Source organism: Oncorhynchus kisutch, linkage group LG4, assembly GCF_002021735.2.
Source record: "Oncorhynchus kisutch isolate 150728-3 linkage group LG4, Okis_V2, whole genome shotgun sequence".
In the NCBI taxonomy this organism is placed as follows: Eukaryota; Metazoa; Chordata; class Actinopteri; order Salmoniformes; family Salmonidae; genus Oncorhynchus; species Oncorhynchus kisutch.
In genome coordinates this window covers 50,208,203-50,223,446 of record NC_034177.2, presented here as the reverse complement: position 1 = coordinate 50,223,446, position 15,244 = coordinate 50,208,203, and the positions used below count along the sequence as shown (strand labels likewise).

Sequence of the window (15,244 nt, the reverse complement as noted above, 5' to 3'; positions counted from 1 at the left end):
GTATAAAACAGGACTATATATATTTTAGATTCTTCAAAGTAGCCACCCTTTGCCTTGATGACAGCTTTGCACACTCTTGGCATCCCTCAACCAGCTCCACCTGGAATGCCTTTCTAACAGTCCTGAAGGAGTTCCCACATATGCTGTGCACTTGTTGGCTGCTTTTCCTTCACTTTGCGGTCCAACTCATCCCAAACCATCTCAATTGGGTTGAGGTCAGGTGATTGTGGAGGCCAGGTCATCTGACGCAGCCCTCCACCACTCTCCTTCTTGGTCAAAAAGCCCTTACACAGCCTGGAGGTGGGTTTGGTCATTGTCCTGTTGAAAAACAAATGATAGTACCACTAAACGCAAACCAGATGGGATGGCGTATCGCTGCATAATGCTGTGGTAGCCATGCTGGTTAAGTGTGCCTTGAATTCTAAATAAATCACAGACAGCGTCACCAGCAAAGCACCCCCACACCATCACACCTCCTCATCCATGCTTCACAGTGGGAACCACACATGCTGAGATCATCCATTCACCTACTCTGCATCCCACTAAGACAAGGCGGTTGGACCAAAAAATCTCAAATTTGGACTCATCAGACCAAAGGACAGATTTCCACCTGTCTAATGTCCATTGCTCGTGTTTTTTGGTCCAAGCAAGTCTCTTCTTATTATTGCTGTCCTTTAGTAGTGGTTTCTTTGCAGCAATTCAACCATGAAGGCCTGATTCATGCAGTCTCCTCTAAACAGTTGATGTTGAGATATTTCTTGTTTACTTGAACTTTGTGAAGCATTTATTTGGGCCGAAATTTCTGAAGCTGGTAACTCTAATGAACTTATCCTTTGCAGCAAGAGGTAACTCTGGGTCTTACTTTCCTGTGGCGGTCCTCATGAGAGCCAGTTTCATCATAGTGCTTGATGGTTTTTGCGACTGCACTTGAAGACAATTTCAAAGTTCTTTAAATGTTCTGCACTGACTGACCTTCATGTCTCAAAGTAATGATAGACTGTTGTTTCTATTTGCTTATTTGAGCTCTTCTTTCCATAATAGGGACTTGGTCTTTTACCAAATAGGGCTAACTTCTGTATGCCATCCGTACCTTGTCAGAACACAACTGATTGGCTCAAACGTATTATAAAGAAAAGAAATTCCACAAATGAACTTTTAAGAAGGCACATCTGTTAATTGAAATGCATTCCAGGTGACTACCTCATGAAGCTGGTTCAGAGAATGCCAAGAGTGTGCAAAGCTGTCATCAAGGCAAAGGTTGGCTACTTTAAAGAATCTCAAATATAAAATATATTTAGATTTGTTTAACAATTTCTGGTTACTATATGATTCCATATGTGTTATTTCATAGTTTTGATGTCTTCACTTTTATTCTACAATGTAGAAAACACCTGAAATGAGTAGGTATGTCCAAACTTTTGACTGGTACTGTATGTGTGTATGCATGCGTTGTGTATGCATTTGTGCATGCATACGTGTGCGTATATGTGTACGTGTGTGTATGTACACCCATTGGGTATATAAAGGAACATTCTCACAGTATCACAATGGGCGTCCAGTTTAATGAACCCCAGCTGGACGTGCAGCTGTCCTTAGAGACCTGATGACCACTGAGGGATGACTGGCCTGCAGGGTGTGTGTGTTTTGTGTGTGTGTGTGTGTGTACCTCGTGCCAGCAGAACCACTGACCAAGGCCACTCCAGGTCCCTGATTGGAACCCTCCAGTGGCTCAAGAGGTTCACCCCAAAAAAGCTACATTCATAAGTTATTACAGTGTAATTCCAATTTAATTTGCATGTACTTTCAAAGTAAATGCCTTGTGAAGAAAAACAATCTCCTATTCTTCAGTGTAGCCTATATCTGTGCGATATCTTCCGTTAGGATTGAGTTCTTCTCTCCTAATTTGTGCAAAAATGTAATGATGGATTAAAGGGCATTCAGGGGCAATTTCTCAGAATCATGATAACCACTAGAGGGCAGGATTCTCCATCTATATAAAGGGAACCTAATTCTAGAAGGATAGAGTTCAGAATATAATTATTCTGTTGGCTCCAAATGGACGATTACCCAGGTGCTCACACAAGGAGTAATTATTCTTCAATTAAAATGATTATAAATCAACAAATGTCACACTAAAATGTATATTACAGCAGAATAATATTAGATCACACACACACACACACACACACACACACCTGCTGCCAAATACTAGCTTAATATTGGACAAAAGTGTAATCCTGAGAATTTAAAAGGCATCATTGGAGAGACACTACAATAGCAACAGCTCAGTATATCAGAAGGTATAACTTTGGCACAGGATTAGGTTGGGTGAGTGGAGTACTGTATATCGTACCTTTGATCAAGCTGCAAGGGTAGTGGAGATGATGACGTATGTCCAAACCTCCTGTGGATTGCATCACATCCATATATCTAAATGATTGAACACTAGACTGATCTCAGATCTGTTTCGGCTGTCTTGCCAACTCCGATAATAATTTTCAAGCCAAATATTAGCCCTGTTTATACCTGTTGCTAATATGGGTCCTTTGTCCTGATCTTGTCTACATTGTGATTGTGCCCACATTTCCAGAAATGTGTCTACACATTGTATTAAAATGTGTCTATTATCCGTCCACTGTGTCTGCATTGTGACCAGATATCCTGGTCCCTTCCTTTATGCAAATGATTTCATAGCTATTTCTTCAAAATAATATTTATTTATTTATTGTTCAACAAATATTGATGTAATCAGTTAATGGTGCCACCTGTAAGTGATTTTAGAGGCGGAATAATGATGATTTAAATGGTTTCTCTGTCTACACTCGTAAGATATCCAGACACAATGCGCGTCTGACTACCTCCTGGAGGTGGGCAGGTTGATCAGATCACAATGTGTCTTCTGATTGTGCCCACCGGTCAAAAAATGTGGGCACAATCAGAATGTGGACAAAATCAGGACAAAGGAGACAAGTTAGAACCAGGTATAAAACAGGACTATTGAGAGATGCAAAGCGACCATATGATTTACCATAGGCGTCGGCAAGGCAGCACAAAACAGATCTGGAACCAGAAAAATTGAACACATCGTTAGAAGTCATTGCAACACCCACTGTATCAGTTGTCAATCAAACATGGAGCACCATTGGACATGTCCTTTCAAGACAAAAAAGCAATACAACATCAATGTGATCAAATATTGCGCAATATTACATTTATTAACCTCCATAAAATGTTGGTTTGTGAACTTAGGGGAAAGTGCAGTTACAAATACTTATGTTCCTTTGATCTCGATAATATTAATTTCTCTCTAAAGTAAATGAATTATTTGTCGCATAAAATTACAGCAACATATATAGCATGAAAAGGACATTGACAAAAAGCAGAGTGATTCTGTATCTATGAAGAGTAAAACAAGAGGACATGGAGCTGATGCCTGTCGGTTTACGGCATCTTAACATGTCCAATGTAGCCAGACTGCATTGTACTACATTTCACCATTGTTTCCCAGTGGAGTGAAATAAACCTGAAATAAAGCAGAATTCAGTCTGGATTTCTATGCTATGTTCCATTGACAGCATACTACGGTGGCCCTACAGGGCAAAGTAAGGAAAAGTAGCTTTTAAAATGTTTGCCAAGGTACAGAAGCATAGCCCCATCTCCGGATTAATTGACTTTCCTTGAACCTCTTTGAGCTTCAGATGCCTTATTAAGTGTATAGGTCTAGTCAGCTTCACTACTAAGCCTTTAGGCCTGTACATGACCTCAGTGCAACGTGCAGCCAGTCAACTCTACTGTACATCAAATGTCACATTCAGTGGTGTGGTTTTCTCTTGGTCATATAGTGGTCATATAACGCTTTCTATAGCAAATAGTGTAGAAATGTACAGCCTGAGAATCTTCATTTATACACACATGATGCAAAAACTATGCAAATCAGTTTATATCAGCTTTTAATAATTACAGAGGCTTTGTAAATACATGACTATCAATTGCTAAAAGTTTCAAATATGCTCTATAGGAATATGGATTATAACACAATTATTTATGTCAATTTTAAAAATAGAGAGACTTGAAATCCTGTTACATGTATAATTATTCCCCTGGAAAAGAATAAGAAAAACAACAACTTGAAACAGAATTGATATTATATTGCTTCTTAACCATATTTCTCTTCTTTTTTGGAAAACCTAACCACAGCTCAGGGTTGATATGGCAACAACACGGATAGGAATATATCCTAACATTAAATATCTCTGCGTAATCCGAAAATACTGTGCTCTTTCTTGTTCCTGTGGTTCTTAACATAAGATCTCATCTCAACGTGTGCCCGCGTGTCAACAGTGACAACTGACAGGTGACAAGTACCCCTCTGCAGCCTATCGCACTGGAACTTTTCTGTTATGAGGTCATACTACAGTCATCGGACAGTCGTAGATGAATACCGTACACATTAAGTATGCTTTAGGCAACATCCTTTTGATTGCGGAACATCACACTTTTTAAAAACTTTTTTTGTTTTACAAAGTCATCAGACAGTCATCAGTCATATCAAGGTATGTCCCGTCCCCCCCTGTCACATCATTAGATCACACACACATCCCACCCATACACTGAATTTGTTGTGCTCTGGGATGTCAATCCAAAAGAATGTTTCGTAAATACTGATGTTAGAATTTTAGCTAGCACCCTCATTGGAGGGAGGGGGGGGGGGGGGATTTCAAATATCAAGAAGTTTACACTGCAAACTGAGTGAAAAATACCACTTCAGACCATTTCAGAAAGAAAAAACAGTGGGGAGAGTAAATTACATTTAAACTCATCAACATTACGATGAGCGAATCCCTGCTCTTTTGGACTGGCGATGGTATGAGGAGACTTTGCCTTGAGAACACGGAGGGAAATGATGCTGCACTTCAGGACATTCTTATTCTGGTGATACTGTTTCGGATCTGGCCAGTTTCAGACGTGTTGTATAAAAGAGACCTGTCAAAGAAGTCCAATGGCACAAGGTTTAGCAAATGTCCTGTAGCTCCCATGTGTTCCAGAACAGCAGTCACTGGGAGTAAAAATCCCCCCTAAAAGCATCACCTAATTCTATAAAGAAGCTATCATCCTGTTGAGCTCTGTGGGTATCTACAACTTTCTTCCTCATCAACAAAACACATCAAAACACCATCATAGAATAAATACTATCTCTAATACTTCAATAATCATACAACATTTCTAGCAACTTGATTCTTAGAGGTATCTGCCTCTCTTCGATTGCCAAACAAGTTGAACTATTCCTATTCTAGGGGAAGGGGAAAAGGAAATTCCAGCTTTAGTGTTTGTTCGCCTACTTTTTCTCATCGTTGCATAAACGTGACTGATGTTCGTCTTCAGAAACATGCCTATTCTGCAGTGTTGGTTTAAATTCCTTTTAAATTCAGGAAGTAAAGGGACATTCTCTTCAATGCTTCTCTATGAGAAAAATGTAGAATTGGAATTTCACTTTACTTCCTGAATTGAAATGAAATGGACCCCATCCCTGCTACTCTGTTGAACTAGGGTAATCCATTCCTGAGTCTTCAATCCCAAAGCCCTAAACATCAGTTCAGGGTATAGTAATAATCTAATGTGATAATGTGTGTATTATTCCTCTCAGAGGACATAGAAGACTGCGAAAGAAAGGATGATGGTTGGTGATAACGATTGGAAAGCCCTGACTGCCAAGCTCTGCTCTCTCTGCCATGTCATGTTCAGAAGACAACAGTAGGGAGAGCTGTTGGCACACATTTCAGCTTCCTGTGGAAGACCGTATAATGATTTATAAACTGAATATACATGTTCAATATGTATTGTGTTCCACTTTCCATCCTCAAGTAAAACACAACTACAAACAAATATTCAACCTTGAAAGTATGTTGAAAACATGCCAAGTGAAATCTAAGGGCAACAACTTGCTACTGTACCTATTTTGTAATCCATCTGATGTGATCTCCCTTTCAGGAGTAGAAATGTGCAATGCCTTCATCTGAGAAAACACTGCACTGTCCCTCAAATCAAACTACATCCCGGTAAAAAGGGAGAGAGAGAGAAAAATGAATTCCACACACTGCGGGGCCCGGCCCCTAAGCCCTATTGAGTAACACAGTACGATTCATAAAACTAGGAAATGGTTGAAATCATTTTTGTCACCATTCATTTTTGTGTCTGGGATCTTAGAACTACTTCGTACAAGCCGCGCAAATCTCTCCGGACAAGTAAATGTTTATCAACAACTAGCTTTGCACATTGATTATATTCAATTGAGGCGAATATATTGATAAAACTCACCTTGTCCGTGAGGGAATTACACGGCTTTTATGTGTATTATAACACGTCCACTGTGGCGTATAATTCATTTGACCGAGACGCGCGCCGACATAAAGACAGCATCAATCTCAGATAAAGCATCCGAGAGAGCGAAACAGCGCCCCCTCTGTCTCAGTAGGTGCAGCCCACGTATGTGACGGTGTCTGGAATTAAAGAGCATGGCATGTCATTCTCTTTTTTTTGCCAGATCTCATCAGATACATGGGCTACATAGAGTAAGACAGAGGAGCGCTGTCTCGCTCACTCGGATGCTTTTTGGGACGAATGCACGAAGGTAACCTATCTCACAATCATGACTGGTTGTGTTCATGCCACATTAAAAGGTTATACATTTTTACAGCTAAATGTCTTTACTATAAAAACCCACACGAGCACCGCTAAAGCAGTCATTTGGACTGCTCATTCATTTAAAATATGCACTACTCCCCTTTCGTCCTTGACCTTTCCTAAATAAGTCTATAAAACACACTGTTGTTGTTAGAATCAAACAGAACCATTATATCATGTTCTTTTCCCCCCAATTGCCTACTGTCCTGCCGACAGTAGGGCCTGCTCCCCTTCTTCTCCTGATAGTGCCATGCCCAGTTGATAAGTGCCATGCCCAGTTGATAACCACCCCGATAACGGTCTCGAATCTGAACCTAAACTATACTGAAAATAATGATGTGGGGAATGGGTGAGTTGATGAGCGAGGGGAAGCGAACAATACATCATTCTATAATCACCAATTGTGAATGAAGAACAGTGTGGAACATTCTATTGTATTGATCTATTCTAATTATAACCTCAAAATAGTATGTACCTTATATCAGTTCACCGAAACCAAGCAATCTTTTCAGTCCTATTCTGGCCCACTTGGAGTTTTATTTTTATTTTACCTTTATTTAACCAGGCAAGTCAGAACAAATTCTTATTTTTAATGACGGCCTAGGAACAGTGGGTTAACTGCCTGTTCAGGGGCAGAATGACAGATTTGTACCTTGTCAGCTCGGGGATTTGAACTTGCAACCTTTTGGTTACTAGTCCAAAGCTCTAACCACTAGGCTACCCTGGCACCCCAATAAACAGTGAGAGCGTGCGTAATGTAAAATGGCAAGCGTTGCTACAAAATCTGAATGGAAAACGATTCAGATGGTGGGGAAGAAATGAATCACGATGAAATCTCTGATGATTATTCTTCTGATTCTGAGCCTCAGGCTGAATCTACACCTCCGAGGCGTAAAGGCCCCCCCAAAAAAAGCCAGAATGGTGCACAACTGAGCAGGTGCCTGCGCCACCAACAAGTGAAACGGTGAGACAGGAGAGAGGAAGGGATGGCACCTCTTGGAAAAGAACAAGCCGGTGACAATGCTACAGGCCAAATAGCAGCACAAAATGTCATCACTGAAAGAGCAGGCCTCAAGCGCTGTCGTTGTTTATATGAGATGGACATTCTCCAACTGACAATTGACCATTTCTTACGGCTGTCATCGACACTTACTGTATATCCATTGTAAAATGCCATTATTGCTTTGTGATGATTCACTGTTTATCAAGCACACTTGGCGCTTATATGTTTAGGCTACTGATGTTTTCATCGTTTGACTGCACACCGCGCGCGTGTCTTGGTGGTTGGGGTGTGTTTTATTTTGTTGTCATAAAAAGAAGCTGTTACCGCGTTCCCACACCTATGCTTTCTGTTTCATAGTTGTAACAAAGGCACTCCACGAATACAATTGATTGAACACTTGAATTTGGATGTTTTTTTTGTCGTCGTGTTTTTCAGCTTTTTACATACTGTATCCCACAGTAACATAAACTAATGAAAATGCTCTTGTGTTTTTTGAAATATATTTGTTGTATTCTAATGTTACTTAAGACCTTCATAAACACAAGCCAAATTATTATTTTGGCGATAGCATATATTAAATGACTGCTCAATTACCTTGAGGCCAAGCACTTACACACATAGGAGGTCCCGTAAAAAGAAAATTTGCCCGGCCAACTGATTGGTTCTAGCGCCGGCCCTGTGCAGTGCAGATTCCCACCCTTTTTCCTGAAGAGATCAGTGTTCACATACTTTCTAACAGAGATGCAATAGAAAATGAAACCCCTGCAGAGCTGACTCTGGTTTTGCATTCAAATGAGGTTGATTTCAAAAGTCCTTAAGTCTCGTAGTGATTAGGCTGCCGTTCTGTTTGATAGTGTAGTGTATTTCACACCCAGCCAGGTCCCTGTGTGTCTGCTTCCTTACTTTCTACTGACAGAGCGGCTGTGTCTCACCTGGGATCACTCTATCCCACCCTGGGGGACTTTTGTGCTTATTCAGGAAACTGCAGTGCTGTTTCAAGTTGCAGTTTCTTCAGGATACATGAGGATATTTCTAAGTTTCAACAAAACAAGCATCGTCATAAGAATTATACAGTAAGTATAGTTTAAAATAAATAATAATAATAAATAATAATAAAACTATTATGTGAAGTTGTTGTGTTGGAGACTGAGAGACCTCTATCCTCTCTTCTCATCTGTCCATTAGCAGTTTCAAAGCTCTCTCTATGTTCATCCGATGGCCGACTCTGGTCACCCCGAGATCTATGAGGTCGTCCTTCTGCAGGCTGGGCAGATGGGAGCCCTCGATGTCGTTGTCCATGAAGGTGTCTCTGTGCTCTGCCAGGTTTAGGCTCTCCAACCAGTCGGCCACATCGTGCTTGCTCCACATCAGAACCGGCTTGGTGGCAAAAGGCTTGTTGGAGACGGCCTGCATGAGGGTGAGAGGGGAGGGTGAGCGGCTGCTCCCCGTGCCCAGGCTGAGAGGGGGGGTGGGCAGGCCGAACACATCCGAGAGGGTGGGGGAGGTTGCGGGGAGGGAGGAGGCACAGCCGAGGCCTGAGTCTGGAGGAGAGAGGATGGGGCTGGGGGCTCGGTGGTGGGGGAGACTCTCTGTCTCTCGTTTTGGAGATGGGGCCGACACGCTCGGGCCGAGCTGGGCAGCAAAAGTGACTGTGGTATTCCGCTGTGTACCTGAGGCAAGGGACCCACCGTCTGGACCCCTACAGAAAGTACAGAACGCACCAGGTTAGAGGACGAGGGAGGGTGTTGTTTATCAGAAACAAAAAGTCAGCCTGACAGACAAACTGAAATATTCCACAACCACACCTGGATGCAAACAAACACAGTACATAACCCCTGTAGTATATACATTCATCCACTAATCCTGCCCCCTCCCTCACGGACTGCTCTGACGGGGCCAGTAAGAGACGGACGCTTTGATGTCTCTCCTCCTGCGAGGGGACGGGAAGAAGTAGTCTACCTGACCTGACAGACCTACTGGAGAATAAAACAGTCTTTCCCTATACTACACCAACTCCTGCAAAACTGCAGACTGGGAGTAGGCTACAGTGTGTGTTTGAGTGTGTGTGTGTGTGTGTTTGTTTGTGTCAGAGGAGAGGGAAGTAAAAGAAGTTAAGAATAAAAACAAAAGAGATACTGCATTCACTCCTTTGTAAGTAGGAAGTGGGGAATTCATTCCAAATACCAAATGAACAAACGGTGTTTTTCTTCCCATATAAAGTGACAGACATTATTTTGAAAGGGTCAGAAGATCTCTATGATATTCACCTATTCACACTATGAATCCGGTTGAATCAGGTTAACCTAAGGTCTCACTCAGATCACACGGCAGGGATGTGCTCTGCTCTGCAGCATATTCAGCTTGTAGCCACCACAAAGCAGAACTTTGCTGATATAGCCATGCATTTTAGGGTTAGCCTCGTCTGGTTTGCTCTGTAAATAACGGCAGCTTTCCATAATAAGTGCTGCTATCACAGGGGACTGCTGTGGTGAGGAACGCGCGGTGTCTATGAAATGCCACGCAGGCTTAGGTAGGTAGCCTACTGTACAAAACAGATATATGCAATTTACACAAACGAACAAACGGCAACTATTCACACACCAAATAAACAAACGTACAGAGAGAAGCCTGCGTAGCCGACACAAAGCTGGTGACATAAATACACAAGCAGAAATATGTTTCCACACTGGCAAAAACCGACCACACAATTACAGGCTACAATCGTACATCGCACACACACACACACACAACACCGCATAGCCTACATCTGTTGGAGCATCAATGTATACACACTTCTAGTCTACAACGCCATTCTACTTTAGTAATCTGACGTGACTGGTAGAGGAATGAAGAGGAGGGTTAACTGAAGAGAGAGCCCCGGCTGCTCATAGATATTTCACATACTCTGGGTTTGTTGAAATGATAGATGATAAAGAGACAGGTTACACACACCATCCACCCCGGGTTTAAAGAGACTCTGGGTGGGTCTCAAATTGAACACTACTCCGTATTTCCCTACAGGCCCTGATCAAAAGTAGCGCACTAAATAGGGAATATGTTACCATTTGGGACGTAGCCTCTGTGCTATTTTGAACCGTGCTGCTTGTGACACACACAGTGACACATGGCTCACCCCTTCCTTCCAAGGAGAGTGCTGTGGCGGTTTGGTCTCTATGATAATCAGACTGACATGACGTTGTTGCTCATCTACTCCTCAAGGCTGCTGCTCTCATTATTAGGTTGCTAGGCAACTCTTTTTGCTCTCCGGTAGAACACACACACACACACACGCACAAAAACGCGGACGCACACACAAGCATGCTTAGACACACACACTTGCACGGCACACACACACACACAGCAAAAACAAAGATTACCTTGATCCAAAAACGGTCCTACATCCTGAGGAAGAAGAGTCTATCCCATCCCCTGGCTTTGGTGTCTTGTCCTTGTTCTGCATGTCATAGGGGTTAGAGCCTGGCGGGTCTCCCCACAGCTTTGAGGTCCTTTGCGTTGGTGTTCTGGGGGGCTCTGAGTGGACGCATGCCCCGGGGGGAGGTGGCGGGACAGAGGAGGGCGTTCCGAAAGTTCTCAGGTTCTCTTCTCTATCCATCAAGGCGGGGTCCTTGTAAAGTGCATTACTCTTGTTGGCGACAGGTTGCCTGTTTTTTGGCTTTGAGGTCCGGTCCACCAAAAAGGCCTGTCCGTCTGCATAGACTGTGCAAGTGTTGTCCAGCATCTCGCCACCGTCTGACGACAGCGTAGAGATACTGGACACAGTGGATACAGTGCTCGTAGTCTCCATCTGAGGGTCTCCACTACTGCGGCTGTCGGGCTCCACATCGATCCCAGAGTCACTGATAGGCTCGTAGCTCTCCAGGGCGTTGGGGGTGAAGCTGGAGGGCATACAGTTAGTGAGCACTGCAGGCCGTTTGATCATCGTCTGGTCAGGGTGGCTTGGGGTGTTACCGTGATGGGGGTAGAAGGGAGCTAGAGACGATGGGGCTCTGCCAGCGTTTCGATGCTGTTTGAGCAGTTCAGCGATCGCCCCCTTCTGGTCCTCTGGGATGTCGAAGCTGTTGGCGAACTCCAGCGGCGGTGGCAGTGGGTCAGCGAAGAAGTCATCGTCGATGTCAACAGAGGGAACGCAGGGCGGAGGGGGGATGCCGAAGGGGAGTTTGACCGGCTCATCTACTGAGGTGACGGTGATCATGGTCTTACTACCTCTGGGACCAGGGCCCATAGAGTGGGAGTTATGGGTGTTAGGGGAGGACATTTTGGAGGTGTTAGGCTGGTTGGGATCCCGGAGCTCGCTGGGGGTGCTGTCCGGACTCACTGCCCCGTCCCTGTCCCCCTCAGACAGGCTGTTCTCCTCAGACCTGGCTCCGTCAGTGGTGTGAACCATCAGCAGACCAGCAGACTTCTGCTGAGACGTGTCCACGTTGTCTATCAACGTGTTCTTCTTCTCCTCTTCTCTCTCAGGCCGGGATAGACTCTTGTCCTGGTCTTTAGCCAGCGGGTGGTCGTATTTGGACTCTGTCTCGTACTTGGCCTCGGTCATCTGCCTGCGAAGCCCTGCCCTGCCTGGTCGACCCATGGTGGCCGTCGCGGAGAAACTCGCATCCATGCCAGTCCTTAGCTTAGTGTCGATGAACAGAGGCTTGTTCAGGTCAGGTTTGGGTAGCTCAGTCTTCAGTGGGAGAGGCTGGGACTGCTCTCTCATGGCCCGGTCCCGTGCAGCTAGAGCCAGTGCAAGAGGGGAGTTAGGGTCCAGAGGCTTCCCAGTTACTGGGTGGACGTAGTGTCCGCTGCTGGAGGTGTAGGTCTTGTTTGGCAGACTGACCGGGCTGTGGTGACCCGTGCGGGTGTGGAGTGGCTCCCTCACCATGTTGGGCTCTGAGGTATTGAAGTTCGTCACATTGCCTCCTCCTCTGGGGATGTTGAGGAGAGAGGCAGGTGGGGCCATGATGCGGCGCAGGCGTTCATCACTACTGAACATCCCCTCGTCGATGGACTTGGAGTGGCGGAGGCGAGGGGTTGGGGCGGGAGGTGAGTCTTCGTCACCCTGGTCGGTGAACCTGTAGGATGGGGAGTTCTGGTGAGACTCCACCATCCTCCTCTCGCGCTCCCGCACGGCGCCCGCCATGGCCGTGGCAAAGGGGCTGCTGGGGTTGTGTCCGTCGTCGGGCCGGAGCTGTCCCGGGTGGTCGTGGGCGCCAGTTTCTATCTCCATGCTGCTGCCCTGGCTGCTCTTACCACTGCTGGATGTAGACGGCTCCTTGATGATGATGGTTGGGATTTTGATGGTGCAGATCTTCTCAGGGCTGTCCTCGATCTTGTCCTGCTTCACCAGCATGCCCTTCCTCCTCTGGGGCTTGTTGGGGGCAAACAGCCCCAGGTTGCCCATCTTCCCCAGGTCTGAGTAGGGGTTCTCAGGGATCTGGGCCCTGCGGTTCAGGAAGCTCTGCTGGGCTGTGAGGCCCTGGCCTGGGCTGTGGCTTCCCTGTTGGTGGTGGTGGTCCTCAGACTGGTACTGTTCCGACTGGGGCTCTCTGTAGTACATACCCCCCTGCTCCCTCCACCCATCGCTGCCGCCCGCGGTGAGGTCCCCTCGCTCTGGGGCGGTGCCTTTAGGAGCAGAGTGTCTGATGATGCCGTAGCCTCTGCCCTGGGGGTTGGGGACGTTGTTGTAAGGGGGAGATGGAGGGGAGATGGCGGGTGGGGGTGGGATGTCCTCTGATGTGTCCGGCATGGAGAGGCTCCTGGTGAATTTCAACATGGGAGGGGTCAGAAACTGAGGGGTCTCCTCTTCTGTTATTCCTGAAAAAGAAAAATACATGATGAATTACAATATATCGATGGCAATTATACAATTGAAACCATCAAGGGTGTGTGTGCAAAAAGGTAATTTACTCATTATTTTGCTCTGTCGATTACAGGGATTCACCCACAGATGTGTGCATGTGTGTGTGTGTGTGTGTGTGTGTGTGTATGTGTGTGTGTCCACACATTGGTTCTGCATGTGTGTACCATACAGTATGTACTGTATGCAGGTTCAATATTTAGCCTTGACAGAAACATGTTGATATGTAGTTACCAGATGTTCCTATGGACTTCTGTCGTCTCATGGTCCCCTGTCTGTTTGGCACCCCCAGGTAGGGTCCTCGACCTCTGGGACTGCCTGGCTCTCTGGGTTGGGTCTGGGTCTGCATCGACATATCCTGGCTCTCACACATGGACTGCAACACAGAGAGAAGACACTGGGTTGCCTGGATTGATCTTTACTACATAGTATTAGAGGTATTTTCGAGGTACATTAAATCAACAATATCCAACTGTGTTAGTCTGTGTTAGTCCTCAACGTTGCAGATAAACTTGTGAAGGAAATTAAGGACAACAAAGAACAAGAAGCTGTTTAACCTTCATATACTCTTCTGAGACCAAGCAAATCAGGGAATGCAATTCCCATCAGGGCCATGTACAGCGTCTAACAAAGGAAGCCAATCATGCATTTATATTACCAGCTAGAATAGAGCAGTATCTTCCAACAGGCAATGGTGCAGCCACCAGAATTCTCTGAGCACTAACTTAAAAAAAAAATCCAGAATCCCCAGTTTTTCAAAAAATGGCTATTGATTCCCAGTTGGATTTTCAGTCCCAGCTGATTTTGGGAAAACCTGGGAAGTTTGGGAAATGTTCCAGTGTTTTTCAACCCTACTCAGCTTAGACCTTTCTGGTCTCACTCCTGTGCCACGCAGCCAACAAAATGTACACTGACGGTAGGGTTTATACCTACATTCATCTCGGGGCTCATGGCGAAGCACCTGCTGTTGGGCCGTGACTTGACTGTGTTAGCGACCCTTACGTCAGCATTGGAGTTCTCCCACATAGGCTTCTGAGGAGGCATGTTCTCGTCCACTTTATCTGGAACACAAAGTAACACACACCTCTACTGTCAGTACAGGACACTGTAGCCTACATCCGTCTCTAAGCTAAAACGAGCCTTCATCTCAGGCAATGGCAATCCAGGCCCATAAGTAAGAACTGATATCAAACCGAGCAGAAAGGAAAAGAAAGAGAACAGAAATAGTCACACTGACATTGGTCAAAGTCAAAGCCGTGCAAGCTTCCCTTGCTAGCTATACCTCCATCAGGCTTTTCCTTTTGTTTCTATGGTTTAGCTATCCTGGGTGCCAGTCTATTTCTGCTCTCTTTCCAACTCCTCCCCGTGTCCCAAACGGCACCCTACTACATATAGTGCACTACTTCTGACCAGGGCCCATTGGTCTCTGGTCAAAAGTAGCGTAATATGTAGGGAACATGGTGCCATTTAGGACACAGCCCTTAAATCATTTACAATGAGTGACAAGAAGTCGGTAAGATAGCACAAACAGATCTGGGAATAGGTTTATGGTTCAGCAGCCACTGCACAACCAACATGCTAGCTTTTTTTTTGTTTTGTAGTTTTGCGTTCCCATGCATGGGACGATTACTTAGAGTGACTGAGAAAACAATCCTCTTCTTTAGACTCTCATTATCGGAAGACTGATCATCTACAAC

At 45.0% G+C, this 15,244-nt stretch overlaps 1 protein-coding gene across 1 annotated transcript in view; it reads right to left on the bottom strand.

Moving 5' to 3' along the window:
- Positions 1-3,933: 3,933 nt before the first annotated feature.
- Positions 3,934-15,244, bottom strand: part of shank2b (SH3 and multiple ankyrin repeat domains 2b) — a 126,149-nt gene continuing 114,838 nt past the window's right edge. Inside the window, exons 19-22 of the mRNA XM_031823147.1 lie at positions 14,481-14,608; positions 13,782-13,923; positions 11,062-13,504; positions 3,934-9,383 (exon numbers count right to left, since the gene is read on the bottom strand). Coding sequence (XP_031679007.1) covers positions 8,855-9,383; positions 11,062-13,504; positions 13,782-13,923; positions 14,481-14,608 — 3,242 coding nt within the window. The 3' untranslated portion in view covers positions 3,934-8,854. The remainder of the gene's footprint in view (positions 9,384-11,061; positions 13,505-13,781; positions 13,924-14,480; positions 14,609-15,244) is intronic.